This window comes from Neofelis nebulosa, chromosome 2 (assembly GCF_028018385.1).
Source record: "Neofelis nebulosa isolate mNeoNeb1 chromosome 2, mNeoNeb1.pri, whole genome shotgun sequence".
Lineage (NCBI taxonomy): Eukaryota > Metazoa > Chordata > Mammalia > Carnivora > Felidae > Neofelis > Neofelis nebulosa.
In genome coordinates, this window is record NC_080783.1 from 214,688,604 (window position 1) to 214,703,042 (window position 14,439).

A 14,439-nucleotide genomic window follows, 5' to 3' on the forward strand; every position below is an offset into this window, starting at 1 on the left:
GCCCCTTCTCCCTTCTCTGCCATCGGCCCCGTGACATCTCTCTTGCCCAGGCCACCATGGCCATTTCCCCCCCCACCCACCCACCGCTGGCAGGGGTGGGGCAGTGGGTGAGGCTGGGTGGAAGCAGACACAGCTTGGACCCACTGATGGATCTCCCTGCATCTCCCCTCCTCCCGGCTCTGCCCCCCCCAGCCCCCCGCCCCCGCTCTGCCTCTGCTTCTCCAGGCCTCCCAGCCCAGGTCCTTTGCCAGGCCTCTGGTCTTCGAGAATCCTCTCGGCTCCGCTGTCTGCTTCTGGGACTCTGACTAATGAAGGGCTCACGGGGCCAGCTTGGATTTGGGGAATAAGACAGTCCCCTGGTTCCACCGGATGGTTCTCAGAGCAAACCATCACTCCTTTGCTTGCCTAGGAGGCTTTGGGGAAAGATGATGGTGAGCACTTCAGGAGATGGAGAGACGTGATACAGGCCGCGGGGCAGTAAGTCGGAGAGAAGCTCCGTGAGGCAGGATGGCTTAGCCTCATAGGAGACTCGCATGGGGGAGGCAGGAGAAAATGCGAGCTGGCTGCTCAGGTTAGTAGGAAAGGGCTCCCTCGGGTGCATTCCAGATGGGCACCTCCTCATCCAGCATCAGGCAAAGGAGCCAGTCCGTGCCAGCTGCCCAGTCCCGGGTACTTGGCGAGTCCCGGCCCCGTAGGTCCTGGCTGGGGCGGCCAGCCTGCAGACCCAAAGCCCGGTCAGCTGAATCTTTATTCACAACAGGATGGATGTCGGGTTGAATACATTAGTGTCAGGCCGGAGGAGCGGGACGGAAGCTCCCCTTAGCGCTGGTGGTACTTCCTCTCTCCCGCGCTGTTCCCCCCTCCCCACCCCCACTCTCTGTCCATCATCTTCTCCTTCTGAGCATCCCCTCCTGCCATCCCTCCATCACTCCGAAGGGCAGGCTTTGGCAACAGGGGGGCCGGACTAGGTCCTTCCCACCCTCTCCCAGGGATTTTGGGGGTGGGCAGAGGGCACAGCAGGGAGAAGCCACGCAGCGAATTAAAGTTTGGTGATTGTCAGTGTCAGGAGAAGCTAAATAACCCTGTAACTAGTATGAAGGTGAAGTCACGGCCTGCTGCACATGGAAAATATGAGTGCTCTGGGAGACAGGGAGAGTGAGCGGCAGAGTCTGCCCGCCGTGGTGGGCAGCCTCCTCTCCAGGGACCCAGCCAGAGAGGCGGGAGGAGGGCCATGCCCTCTCCCACCGCTGCCAGGGAACAGCCGCCCAGGACCCCCTCCACGTATGAGGGGCGGCTCGGCTGCTTAACAACCTGCCGGCCCAGCACTGGGGACCCGGGGAGATGTCCGTAGGCACCCAGCAATATACACTCGTGGACGCCAACCCATCGGCCTGGGGCCATGTCAGTCCTTCCTCGCTCGTCCCTACTAGTGCCAGGCTGTGTGCCCTGCCCTGTACGACAGCTCTGTGCAGTAAGTGCTATTGTCCCCCCCCCCCCCGCTTTTTGTCCCCACTTTTTTATAACCCACTTTACTGAGCTATAGTTTACACGCAGTGTACAATTCATTGGCTTTTTAGTATATTCCCAACATCGTATGGTCGTCACCACTATCTAATTTTAGAATGTTTTCATCACCCCAGAAAGAAACCCCGTACTCATTAGCAGTCACTCCACCTTCCATCCCCAGCCCTGGGCAATCACAAATTATTCTCTTTGATGCTGAGAAAATGGAGGCTCAGAGAGGGTCAACAACCTGATCAAGGCGGCACAGCCAGTGAGTGATAGAGCCGGGGTTCAAACCCAGGTAGCGGGACTCCAGAGTCAGTGCTCCTCGAAGGACCGCCCGATGTCTTGGCTGCGCCCCCCTCCCCCCAACATGCCCTGCTACACGTTGCTAACAGCCCGGGCTCAGGCGTGTGTGAGCACCATCCAGACACGTAGGCCCAGGCGGCAACACGCGTCTCTCTCCCGAGGTAGACTTGCGAGTCCATACAGAAAAATCTCACGCCCCTCGGAAGGACAGCCAACGTCCCCTCCTCTTGAACCTTCTCTTCCAAAGCCCAGCTCCTGGAAGGGAGGGTTGGCTGGCACAGGAACCAGCAGCAACAGGGGAGCTAAAGTGGCCAGCGAGACCTAGGTGGTTTGAGAGTTTTAAAAGGAGAAATCCCCGTATCGCCTGTAGCCGATCACTGTAACTAAAATCCAATGCCAACACAACATTCCAGAACAGGTCCCGCCCGGGTTGGGGCCACCGGTTGGGGCCACCGGCTAGGCCTTGCCCTGCCCACAGGAGGACTCAAGGAACTCAGCTCCCACATCACACTTACTCTCTTTCCTTCTGACGCTCACTCTGCCCTTTGCTTCTTCTGTCCTTCCCCCCCCCCCACCCCCCGCCGCCTCTTTCTTCCTTACACTCCTGCTTTCACTCCCCAAAACTTCAAACAAACAGACAGACAGACGAACGTTTGTGGCCATCCTCTTGACTCGAAGATTTGGGAATTAACGTGAAACTCTTGCTGCCTCTGATAAGGGATGAGTACAGGGAGAGACAAAAGGAAAGGTAGGCCAGAGAAGGAGTCTGTTGGATTTGGTTTGGGGTTTTTTCCTCCTTCTTCTCGCTCCCTCCAAAGCGGAGGATCCGGCCGGGCCAGTTTGGATATTTATTAAGAAAAAGCCAAAGATAATTAACTTTTTTGTTTTTGTTTTGTTTGCGGGTGCCTCCCCTGCTGGCACTGCTGACTGCCTGGCAAATTAAACCTGCTCCCTGCCCCGGCGGCGGCGGCGGCGGCTCTGCTGTCGGCTGTCCCGACACCGCCGGGGCCCATCAGCTGCCCACCCAGCCACCCACCTTGGGTTTCAGACCTAGGGTCGCTTTATGCCACCACCGATGCCACGTCCCCAGGCTCTTGTGACTTCTAGAGCAGCCTTTAGAGCTGGGTAAGTGGCCTGCGGGGAGACAGAGAGGAGGGCTACTGTTGGGGTTGTGGCCAGCATTTCCCTCGGAGGAGAAGGGGTGAAAGAGTAAGGGCTGCCAGGGGGGCCAAGGCACACCCTCCGGCCAGTTCAGGGTTGTCAGCTTTCCAGAAGAGGGCGAGGAGAACAGAGAATGAGCTGCGAGGGCAGGAGAGGCCAGATTTGGGCCGTGCCCACCACCAGCCTTCTCCTGGGAGGCCGCTACACTGCGAGGACCCGCGGCCCCTGGGAACGCTCTGGAGGAGACTTGGGGCCACAGCACCATCCCCTGGTATCTGTCCGCCCTCAACGCTGCCCCCCGTCCCCCTCCCACCTCTGGTGCAGCCTAGGCCACACGGGGGCCCCTCGGAGTGGCCGGGGAGCCGGCACTGCCTCGGGTCTGCTGCCTTAGAACCACACAGAGCCCTGAGGCCGAGCTCCGACCTGAGCCCGAGCCCTGTCCTGTCCGTGGGCCAAGTGACAGACCTCTCGATGGGCAGACAGAGTTGGGAGCCAGGACGGCCAGTGAGGAAGGCAGGTCCTCTTGAGGGGCCAGCCAACCCCAAGCTTGGAGTTGGAGGTGTGGTTTGCCCCTCTGCTAAATTAATATGCCTCAGCCCCTCCCCTGGCAGAGACCGCTCCTCTGTCCCCCCGGCTTCATCCGCAGCTGGGCAAGGAGGTAGCGATGTGAGGTCCTTCCAGGAGGGGAACCTGCTTGGGAGCTGGGCACAGAAAGGAGGGCATTTTTTTCAAGGATTTTGCTGGCCCTTTTTTTTTTTTTTTTTTCCTCTGAAATATAAGGATGTGCAATTTTTTTGGTTTCAATTTAGCATTGGAGAATTTTATAATTTAGTAATTAAAATCTCTGATAGGCTTTAGAAATTGCGGCTAATTGAATTTAATGGGAAGATGATTTTCAATTTTATTTGATTACCGGGACCCCTGGCATCGGTATTTATGGGAAAAAAATGGGAAATGTGCTGTGTGGGCTAAGATGGCATAATTGAATTAGGGATAATCGGATTTCTCCGTCATGAATTTCACTATAATTTTCCTATAATTTTCCATTAGATATCTAGTTTACAAATATTCACAAAGAAATGAAGCTCTTTCGGAATGGAGATTGCTGGCTAACAGGATTACAGGGCCGGCGTGTGGTTGTGCCAGCCTCTACACCGCCATGATGCGATCCCTGTATCTGCCTTCTACTTAGCTTAAGCCTGGCCTCAGCCGTGCGCTCCCCCACCCACCCCACTGCTCCTCTTTGTCCCTGTCTGCCCCCTGCCCCGACACCCGCCCGTCCACGGCCCGGCCCGCGACTCCCCGTGCCCTGGCAGACGGTCCCGTCCCCACGCCCCGGCGCTTCCTGTCCGCACGGTGCGCGCTCGACGTTCACCCGGACAGCCCTCCCTCCGTCAGCCTGAGGAGCACACTCACACGCAAACACACGGACTCCCTCGCAGGTGCGAACATGCTTATTCACATGCACGCACACTCCTTTGGCCAAGGCTTCTGTGCCCTGGCCCAGTCGCCTCAGAGGGAACCAGTTTATTGGGATCCTGGGGTGGGGTGCAGGAACAAAAGGAGCTTTGTTCAAGTTTATGTGAAAGTTACAAATTCAGAATGAGAGCAGATAAAGCCTGAGATATCTGGTGTGTAAACAGGCTGGTGAGTGAGAAGGCCCCGGGCTCGGGAGGGGGAGAGAATGAGTGGGCCCTCTGGGGGTGTGAGCAGACCGGGAGCCAACCATGGAAGCTGGCCTGGGGAGCGCCGCCGGGTTCCCCTGGACTCGTGTGAGGGGCCTGGTGGGTGGGCTCGCTGTGCACAGCTCCCCATTCGCTCTGGGGGTGGGGCGTACAAGGACGAGCCAGCGTCTCTGGGCCCAGGGCCTCAAGACTGGGAGGGACGGTGGCATTGGGCTTTCCGTCCCCCGAATCCCAGGCACAAATGTCCTCCCTGTGGCCCGGCCTCAGGGTCTAAGAGGTGTCGCCACATTGGGGTCCTCAAGGCAAAAATGGGCCACAGCCTCAGAGATGCCAGAGATGTGGGCCTCTCCCCTTCGTACGAGCACACACCCAAAGAGAAAGAAAGAGAACTCTGGGGACCCCTCCATTGTGCAGCCTCTGGCTCACACCTCGTGCATGATCTTGATGCCTCAGCCTTCTTTCTCCTCAGACCTTCTCGAATCGTAACATGCCAAGACGGCCTCATTCTCTGCGCCTCCCTGGCCTCTTCTCCACTCTTGGACAAGGCCTCTTAAGCCTGCAATGGCTGATCGCAGCCATCGCCTTGGCAGCCCACGCATCCCTCCACCACTTTGCTTGATGGGTCCCTCTAGCTGGCCCTGTGTGTTCTGTGTCCTTCCAGCTCTCCAGCCTTTGTCAGAGGCCCCAAAGTCACCGTGCAGCCAGTCCAGTTGGCCTTGTCTGGGGAACTGAAAGGCATGCCCTCCCATGCCCTGACCACCATTGGCAGAAGCCACAAGGACATTCAGAGACAGCCAGTGGGCCGTGTGGGTCACATACGCAGGGGACTCCTGATAACGCACATCATCCAATAAACCCTGAACTCGTACTCTTACGTCTTCAGGCTTCCTTCCACATCCTGGTTGCCCAGGTGGAGAAGCAGGCACTCAGGATTGGGGCTTGGGATTAACTGCCTGTTGTGACAACCCAAAGCTGTAGGCCTTACTTTGGAGAGCCACAGGTGAGAGCACCCAGAGGCATGTGGAGACTCCAGAGTAGTTCTGGACGCAGAGGTCCCCTCTCCAAGATCCCACGTGGGGAACAGAGCCCAGGGTCTTCTGTGCATGATTGCCCTGTACCAGCACATGTCCTAGCCTCCAGGTAGCACGTGGCTTGGCCTCTGCTCCTGTATTCAGGGCGTTGGGGTCACGGGATGCTCAGTAAAGCTTCTGGGCCTCTCCAGCTACTCTGCCTCCAAAGGGACAGGGCAGGCCTGAAGGGTGGAGGGTTGTGTGTGACAACCAGCAAAGGGGGTTGCCAAGAGTCAGCAGGGGAGGGCGGTCAAATAGGGGAGAGATGCAAACCTCCTCCTTGTGAGGCCATTTGGAGCTAAAAAGAAGACGAAGAAGAACAATAAGGGGAAAGTGGGAGAAAGAGTAGATTGGTTTTTTTCTCTGACTTCTTTGCCCCAAGGTTTCCCTGGGCACCTCCCTTGGCAAAGTAGAAATACTGCAGAAATAGGCCAGTGCCATTTTGCTGAATGCTGCCCAAAGACCAGAGAAAACCCAGGGTCTGTTCCGTTCCCCTCACTGAAGGCAGGGTGGCCTTCCCTGAAGCAGGAGGAGAGCAAGGCAGCAGAATGGTTACACAAGGAGCGGAGGGAGAGAGCTAGAGACAGATCCAGGTACTGTACCAGCTAAGCTGCCCACGTTCCTGTTCCAGCTCGCCTGGCTGTCTCCTTCCTTGAACACCCCCCCCCCCAATCCAATGGGTAACTTGGATCACTAAAATTTAAGGAATTCCACATACCTGTCTGCAGCAGGGACGTCTGGGGGACAGGAGACCCACAAAAGTGCTTTCTGGGGGGGTGGGGGAGTGCCTTCCAGGGACAAGGAGAGCACAAGGAGTCCTGGTCCAGAGAGGAACTGGCAGGCAGGAAATGCCGCGGCTGTGGGGCAGGTGGCTTGACCCTGGCTCCTTGGTTCAGGAATACCTCTGCCCTCTGTGCCCGGATCCTTACCGGGGCATGGCGGAGGAAACGGGGTGGGAGGGAAGCCCACGTGATGGCATGGATCTGTGTTGGGGTGCTCCGAGTAAAAGCTGCCCAGGGGGGTGAGGGAAAAAAGAGGTGCTGGACTCCCCTCAAGGCCCGAGGGGCTGGGGGCTGAACTTTGGAGGAGGTGGAGGAGGAGGAGGAGAAAGGCCGGGAGAGCAGAGATGTGTAGGCGGCCAGGGTTGGCCTGGGTCGGGAGGGCACCAGGGCCCAGTCAGGGCAAAACCAAGAGGAAGTGGCTGAAGCCTAGGGTCCTGGGTCTCCTGGAGCCTGCAGCGGCGGCTGGCTTGCAGAGCAGCGCGAGCGGACTCACGTGTCCCGGGCCACCACCGTCCCACCGCCCCCCCCCCCCCCAGGCCGACCGCTCGGCAGTCTTTCCTCTTTGGAAGTAAAAAGCTCCGCCACCCCCCCCCCCCCCACCATGAGAGTCGGGTTTGAGGGGACGTGGACGCTTTGCTCCCCCGGCACCCGCAGCACTCTGGGCGCCCGCCGGCCGCGCGAGGGGGAGCATGAGGGCGCGGCCCGGCGGGCGCGACCCCGTGGCGCTCACACCTGCGCCCGCCGGGGCGGAAAAGTTTGCGCGGCCGCGCGCGCCGTGAGCCCTCGGCCGGCGGACGCCGTCGAGCGGCGCCCGCGGGGCTCCGGGCGCAGAAGGGAGCGTGCGAGCGCGCGCCCGCCGGCGTCCGGCCAGAGTTGCTCGGGGACGCGAGCGTCGCCAGCCTCGCCCCTCCCGCCCCTGTCCGCGCGCCGAGTCCCCGCCTCCCTCTTCCCGAAGTCTAAGGTTTGGGGACTCGCAGAGCCAATGAGGCCGGCCGCCAGAGCGGGTGCGCTGGGGCCGCGCGCGCGCGCGCGCGCGCGTGGGGAGAGGCGGGGGCGCGCGTGCGGGATTGGGGCGGGCGCGTGCGTGCGGCGCGGCGCGGAGGGCGAGCGCGCGCCCATTCACTCCGGCACCGCGGCGGGCGGGCGGGCGCGCGCGGGCGGGCAGAGCTCTGCTCTTTCACCTGCCGGGGCGGCGCGGCCCGGCCCGGAGGAGGCGGCGCCGCGGCCGCCCTGCCAATCACCTCGGCGCCTGGCAGCGCCCCCGGCCGCTCCCGCCCGCCCGCTCCCTCCTGCCAAACTGTTACCCTGAGTGTTACCGTCAGGAGCAATGACATCAGGGCTTTAAAACAACTTGTTATTCGGGGAGTAATCAGTTGCAATTAGGCATTAATTAAGTATTATGAAAGTTGATTATTTAAGTGAATTCGGCTTTCGACTCTCCGACTATGGTGAGTACGGGAGTGGGGCGGGGGGAGGGCAGGGGGCGCCGCCGCGGGGCTCGACCCCGGCGCGGGCGGGGGGCGCGGGCGCGGGCGCGGGCGGGGCCGAGCGCGGGCGGGATCGCCCCTCGGCCTCGAGGGCCGCCCGGGCCCCCCGACCCGGGCCGCGTCTATAAATAGTTTCTCTTTTAGTTTAATAAACTCGAGAGCAGAGCGGAGCCGCTCCGAGTGTGCAATGCCGGAGCGTGAGAGCGAGCGGGGAGGGAGGGAGAAACTTTCGCTCTCCCTCCCGGGCCCCCCTGTCAGTGCTCGCCGGGTCCCCGGGACTGGTCCGGCCCTCGCTGGGGGGTGCGGCGAGCGGAGGGGGGCGGGAGGGGGGCGGCGGGGGGCACCGCGAGAGACTAAACAGATGTTTTTTCTTTCCTCTTGTGTTTTTGGCGTTCCTCGAAGAGTTTGGGACCAAGGAGAGGAGAATGGATCTCGGTACAGGTACCGGCGGTGGGAACCAGGGGAGGCTCTTTCGCTTTTCTTTCGGTTCTTTTACGGAAGTTATTATTTTTAGCCCAATGAGGTAGCAGCTGAGCAGGGGGTGGGGGCCGGCCTGGAGAGGGTCCGGCGCCCGCTGCGCTTCTCGCCCTGGTTTCTGGATTGCGAGGCTTCTGATGATATTATTGTTATTATTTGTTACTTGCTTAGTGACTGTGACTAATTTGATGCTTGTCATTATGAAAGAACCGAGGGGAGAGGGAGCTGGGGGGCACCCAGAGAGAGGATTTAGGGGTTTTCTGTGGGGGTTTTTGTTCTCCGTGTTTTTTGAGTGGCTCCGTGGTGTGTGTGTGTGTGTGTGTGTGTGTGTGTTTGTGGGTGTTTCTTTTTCACTGCAAAGATCTCTGTGTGTCAGGCTGTGGGGTGTGTGTTTTTATTTTTTCAGTGTGGGGGGGGGTGGTTTAGTTTTTGAAAGCAGCGTCCTGTTGGGAAAGGTGGTTAGTCTGGTTTCGGGGCGACTGTCTCAAGGTAAAGGAATTTAATTTATTTGGGACAAGGCTGTGTCGGATGATCAAGCTGCTTATTATGGCTAATGAGTATTTTTCACCTGAGAATCCGTGGGATGCGGCGGCTGTTATCAGTTCAAAGTGAGGGGCCCAGGACGCTCTCTCATCCCCCCTTTTCGCTCCCCTCCCCCAGGGGGACACCAGACAAACTACTAAATTTGGATTCTGGGTTTTAGAGGGCCTAGTATGGCGCCTTAGGCTCGGGTTCCCGATAGCATGATGCTGGCCTGGGGCAGTTTATCCTGATATTTTGGAGCTTTTATCGGTTTTAATCTAAGTTTTTCAATATTTTGCTTCTCTTTTCATCTGGGGTTCCAACCCGAGCCCAGAGTGAGGTTTACCATAAGCTCCTCAGGCTTTCAGTTAGCCAGGTCTGTTGAAACCACATTGTGACCAGGACCCTCAGATCCCAGCCTGACAAAAGCCACTGTCTTCTTTCTAAGTGTTTTTGAAAGAACTCAGTAGTAAACAGGTTGAAAATTCGTTGAGGCTGATCTCTGAACCCTTGTGTTTGATTTATAGAAGAATAGGGGGCTGTTAGGCTTGTTATTTGTAATGGGCCCAAGTTCATGGCATTGCCCCTTGGGACCCATGAGCTGACATTTGACCTCCTGAGGTCAAAGGGGAGTGGGCAGAGAGGGCAGGAGGCAGCAGGGGGGTGGGCAGAGCCAGTGACATGGTGACCGACTTCGGGGGAAGTGGGTGTGTGTTTGTGGGGAGAGGGTGGCTCAGAGCTTGTGATTGCGTCCAGCCAGGTGTGATCTCTGGTAATCAGATGTGGAGGTCCTTGGGACCTCCCGTGCCCAGGAAGGGGGTGACACCCCCTGCTGGGCAAAGTGGTGAAGGTGTCTAAGGCCACTTCTGTCCCCCTGCCCCTCCCTGGCCTCCACCCCCACCTTAATCAGTGCCTCCTTCTCCCAGGCCCCACCCCCTTTCTTCAGAAAGAGGGCCCCCACCCAACCCAGCCCAGAAGCAGACCTTACAGATGGGCCTCGGTTGGCACCACCCCCTACCTGGGGCATAGGAGCCTCTGCTTGTGGGCGGGCACAGTGGACCCAGGCATTACTCAGCTGGAAGGCGGGCCTTCCTCGTCTTCCTCCTGCTAACCTGGGTGCCAACTGGAGCTGGCGTCCATCCTCCTGCCCTACACCGACCAGTCCCTTCCAGTCTGCTAGGGGCACAGGGCTCCAAAGTGCCTCTGGAGGGTGTCCCCGACTGGAGAGAGAGCCTCCTGGGCCTGTGCGTGGCAGAACCTCTTGTAGCACCTCTCCTGGGCTTTAGGGAGACTCCCTTCTCCCCGCATTCCAGGGACAGCCTCTGGAAACTTGTCCTAGAAGCTAGAAGAGCCACTTAGGTGGACTGGTCCCTCCTGCAGCTGGAGCGAGGCTCTTCGAGCAGGACCCGGGCCTGCCCTCTAGGCACTCAGTGAGGGGAGGTCAGGGTGTCAGAGTTCTGACTGTTTCCTGGAGGAGCAATCTGGTGATACCCCTCCGCCTTTTCTTTGAACTTGGAAGTTTCACTTAATTTCAGAACTTCAGAAGAAAAGCGCTTTTTCCCCTGTTCACAAAAAAAGGGAAGCAGGTGGGAACTCTGAGATCCCCTCTGAGACCATCTCTGGGCTGGCTCCATGCTGGTCTTCCATCGACATCTGGAATGTTCTCCTGGACACAGCCGTAGCCAGAGGCCTTGTCGCTGGCCAGGGCTCATTGCTGGTGCTGTGAGGGGCTCCTTCTTGGGGAGAGTGGAGGGCGGACCACGGACAGCTTCCACCAAGGGCTTCTCTGGCACAGTACAAGGCACAGGCCCCAAAGAGTCGCTGGCACCAGGGATCCTATAAGCATTGGGTCATGGGTTAGCATCATCTCCAGCCTGGGACAGGTCCAGGTCCTGAAGCACTCTGGCCATAAGTCATTCAGTGATGGGAGAGCCAAGGCTTCTCAGGAGGGGACAGCAGGACCTCAAGATCCTCGGGGACCATGTGGACCCCTGTTCCCCCACCATAGTTCAGCCAAGGGCTGGATCAATCTGGACGTCTTTAGCAATAAAAAATGCCGATGTCGTCCTAATTCACCAGGCCCCGAGATGACAGCAAATTTACATTTTTTAATTAAACTAGCAGCCAGTTTTTATGAGAGGGGGTTGGGTTATGCAAATCAAATGGTTGTGTACGGAAGATTAGGAGAGTTTGGGAATAAATTCCACAAATGCTAATAAAAAAAAAGGAAAGGGAAAGAGAGGAGGGAGGGAGGAGAGAGAGGAAGAGAGGAGGACATAGTTCCATTAGGCCCTTTTAGAGTGATTTCCCTGGGGGAGGGAGCCGGGCAGGGGAGGGGGGGAGGGAGCTTTCAGACACAGGTAAATCCATCCTGCAGTTGGGAAACTCCCCAGGATTAGGCCCCACTAGGCCGATTGCTAGGCCCCAACAAGACTGGAGGCAGAGGCGAAATGGCTGTGAAGCAGCAGCCGAGCTTTGAGAAGGACCTTGCCCTTGTCCCCCCCGGATCTGGTTGTCACTGCCCCGCTTTCCTCAGGGGGAGCATGAGAAGAAGAGGAGGGGCCGTCCAGGGCTAGAGCTGTCTGTCAAGATCCAGGCTGGGCTCTCCCAGGTGGAGGGCCAGATAGGCAAGAGAGCGAGTTCAAGGGGATGGCCACGGACTGCACAGAGGGCCGGAGAGGGCTGGCACTGTCCACTTGGCACCGTGGCTGCAGCCATGTTGTCGACGTGAGTCAGTGGGAGGAATCGGGGTTGCTCGCTGAGCCAGAGCTGCTTCTTTTTCCCTGGGATAAGGTCTGCCAGAACTCCAGGCCGGGCACCCTGGTATTGTGTACCGACCCCCCCCCCTCCCCCACCACACACACACACACACACACACACGTGCGACCCACCCACCACCGTTGCATCCTGGCCCTGGCCCTCAGCTGTGGAGGAAGCCCAAGCAGGTTGCCCTCGATTTTCCTTCCTCAAGCCTTTACTTGGCCAGATACACCCACTCGACCAGTCTAAGCTGGGGCCAGTCCCTGCAGTCAGGTTGGGCACCGGTTTTGCCAGTCTGCTGCAGGGGGGTGGGTACTCCGGTGCCATCTTGGCAGGAAGGAGCCGTCAGAGCCAAGGACAGAATGGGCTGTCTGGGAAGTAGCGAGTTTCCTGGTACCATTCAAACAGAGGCTGGCTGTGACGTTTGCAGGGACTTGAGCATCAGATGACCTTTAAGCCTCTGGCTTTCCAACTCCCAACTTGATTTTACCGGGGAGGTTCGGTCTTGGGGGGCAGGGTTGAATGGACGAGGCGAGAAGCACATCATTTGGGCCTTGTCTTTGGAAGCAGGCGTTTGAGACCTCTGGACCTCTGGACGGCCTCTGGACCGTGAAGTGGCCCTTGACCCAGCCCTGGTCCGAGCTATCAGACATCAGAGCAGATCTCAGGATGAAAGTCCTGGCGTAGCCTTTCTCCTGTAACAGGAGGCAGAGGCAGCAAGGGCCGGTCTGGAAGGATCCCTGGAGGGGACTCACCCCAGGCCCTTTTTTCCTGTAGGGACCAGCCAGGAGAACCCATTAACTCTTCTCCCCAAGAAGGGCACCGGGGTCAGTCAGTCAGACCTCCGTGCGGCCTCCGCATTGCCCTGACGTTCCCCCATCCCCCACGGCCAGGGAATCTGGCTGAGTCGCAGCTTGGGTTTTTATGATGGAAAAATAAAATGAATGGAGGCACCTTTGGAGGGCTGAGCCACGCAGCAGCATCCCTCATTAAAGCTGCTGCCCCTGGCTCAAGTCCCTGGGCTGGGGATTGGGTGCGGCCCGGGAAGCCTCTGGGCGCCCACTCCTCTGCCGGGACCCCGCCGGGTCGGTGGTGCGCCTGCCTGGCCCGCTGCCATCAGCCTTCTCTGGCCGGCCCACCGTTCTCAGAGGGGCCAGGTCGTTTCTCCACCCCCGGGCCCCAAGGCGTGTCCTTTACCACTGCCCTTTCTGAGCTGGTTTTTAAACCTTGACCACCCTGGCTGCTGCCACATCTCCTTGTCTCTCTCCTCCTCCTTTTCCTTGTCCTCGTCTTCATCTTTGGGGGCTGGGGAGTGGAAGTTGCTCTGTAGTCATTCCAGCCTGTGGGTCCCCAAGGCAAGCAGTAGCTGTTCCAGGGTAGCTGGGCCAGGATAAGGCAGGGGGAAGAAGGAGCAGGGGAGCAGAAGAAGGGCTGGTGGTCCCAGGGTGCAGAGGAAGGCCTCCTTCACTGGGACTCCTGGTGACAGGTGGCAGCTCGGTGGTCCAGCGCTCACCTCTCTGGCTGCCTGACCACAGCACAGCGTCCTCACACCCCACATTCATCAGGACGTAGTCTGGAAAGAGACCCCACATGGGTGATGAGGTCGGAGATTCGGTAAGCGTTTGGGAGAGTGCCCGCTATAGTTGCTGCACAATTGAAGGCCGCCTGGTCCTTCCCTGGTTTCCAGGACCTGCCTGCTGGAGGGGGACAGGTGTGTTCATCTGTCACACGGGGCAGAGGAGCACAGAGTGGAGAGCGCAGGGAGCTCTGTGAAAGGGTGGCCTTCGAACTTGACAAAGGATGGGAGGTATTGGGACAGATGCAGACGGACATTCCCTGCACCCCCCACACCTTCTAGGCTTCCACACGGCCTTTCTCTGTCTTGCCTTGTACTCCTCACCACCGCCCCCAACAGAACTCCTGCTTCCATTGTGCAGCCACAGCCTTCTGCCCTTTCCGTCCAGGCCACCCAGCTCCCTAAAGCAGGCCCTCCTGCCTCCCTTGCCCCCTCCTCCTTGCAGGCCTCATACCCACTTGGTCCTGGAAAGAGATAAGAACCAAGAGGCTGGCGGGAGGCCTGCGTGTCCGTGGATCTGGTCACGCCCTTGGCAGTAGTGTGTCCAGGTGGCGCTCAGACTTCCGTACCCTGGTCCCCAGGAGGTCAAGGCCAGGAACCCACTTTCTTCTGCTACTCCTGCTCCTAATGGCAACCATTAGAGTTAGCTCTGTGTTGACGTCTCCCAGCGCTTGGTACAGGGCTGGTCTCGCGCCTTCCTCCCCGTTAGGGCTGGTGGAATTGATTGATTGATGTGCCTCTTCGCCAAGTGCCTCCCGGCTTAGTGGGGGCAGCAGGAGGCAGGCAGGAAACGTTGGCCGATTCCCTTGGGAACCTGCATTTTAGTTCCTTGAGAGCTTTCTACAGCCTGGTTTACAGGAAGGAGTGGGGCTGGGATTAGGAGGTGACATAAAGGGGGCACAGGATAAAGATGGGCATTGCGTGGCTAGATGGGGGCCTGCCATTAGCTACTAGCTGACCTTGGCTTGGGCCCGGGAGGATCTCGGCACACGCAGCCTGCTACCCTGTGGGAGATAAGAGGGCAGTAGCCAGTGGGTGGTCTGGGACTCTCCTGTGCTTCCTCCCCTGCCCGTCTCCATCTGCCCCCAAGCAGACATCATGGCAGCA

The 14,439-nt window shown here is 58.8% G+C and overlaps 1 protein-coding gene across 4 annotated transcripts in view; it reads left to right on the top strand.

The window, feature by feature from the left end:
• The window catches only part of CASZ1 (castor zinc finger 1), a 148,685-nt gene that overhangs the window by 85,750 nt on the left and 48,496 nt on the right, over positions 1-14,439 (top strand). Inside the window, exons 1-2 of one of the 4 annotated variants that reach the window (XM_058719108.1) lie at positions 1,473-2,937; positions 8,400-8,438. In XM_058719108.1, the coding sequence (XP_058575091.1) occupies positions 8,423-8,438 (16 nt within the window). In that variant the 5' untranslated portion in view covers positions 1,473-2,937; positions 8,400-8,422. Of the gene's footprint in view, positions 1-1,472; positions 2,938-7,784; positions 7,959-8,399; positions 8,439-14,439 lie in introns of those variants that run through there. The other 3 variants (XM_058719106.1, XM_058719109.1, XM_058719107.1) reach the window with 3 other exon arrangements.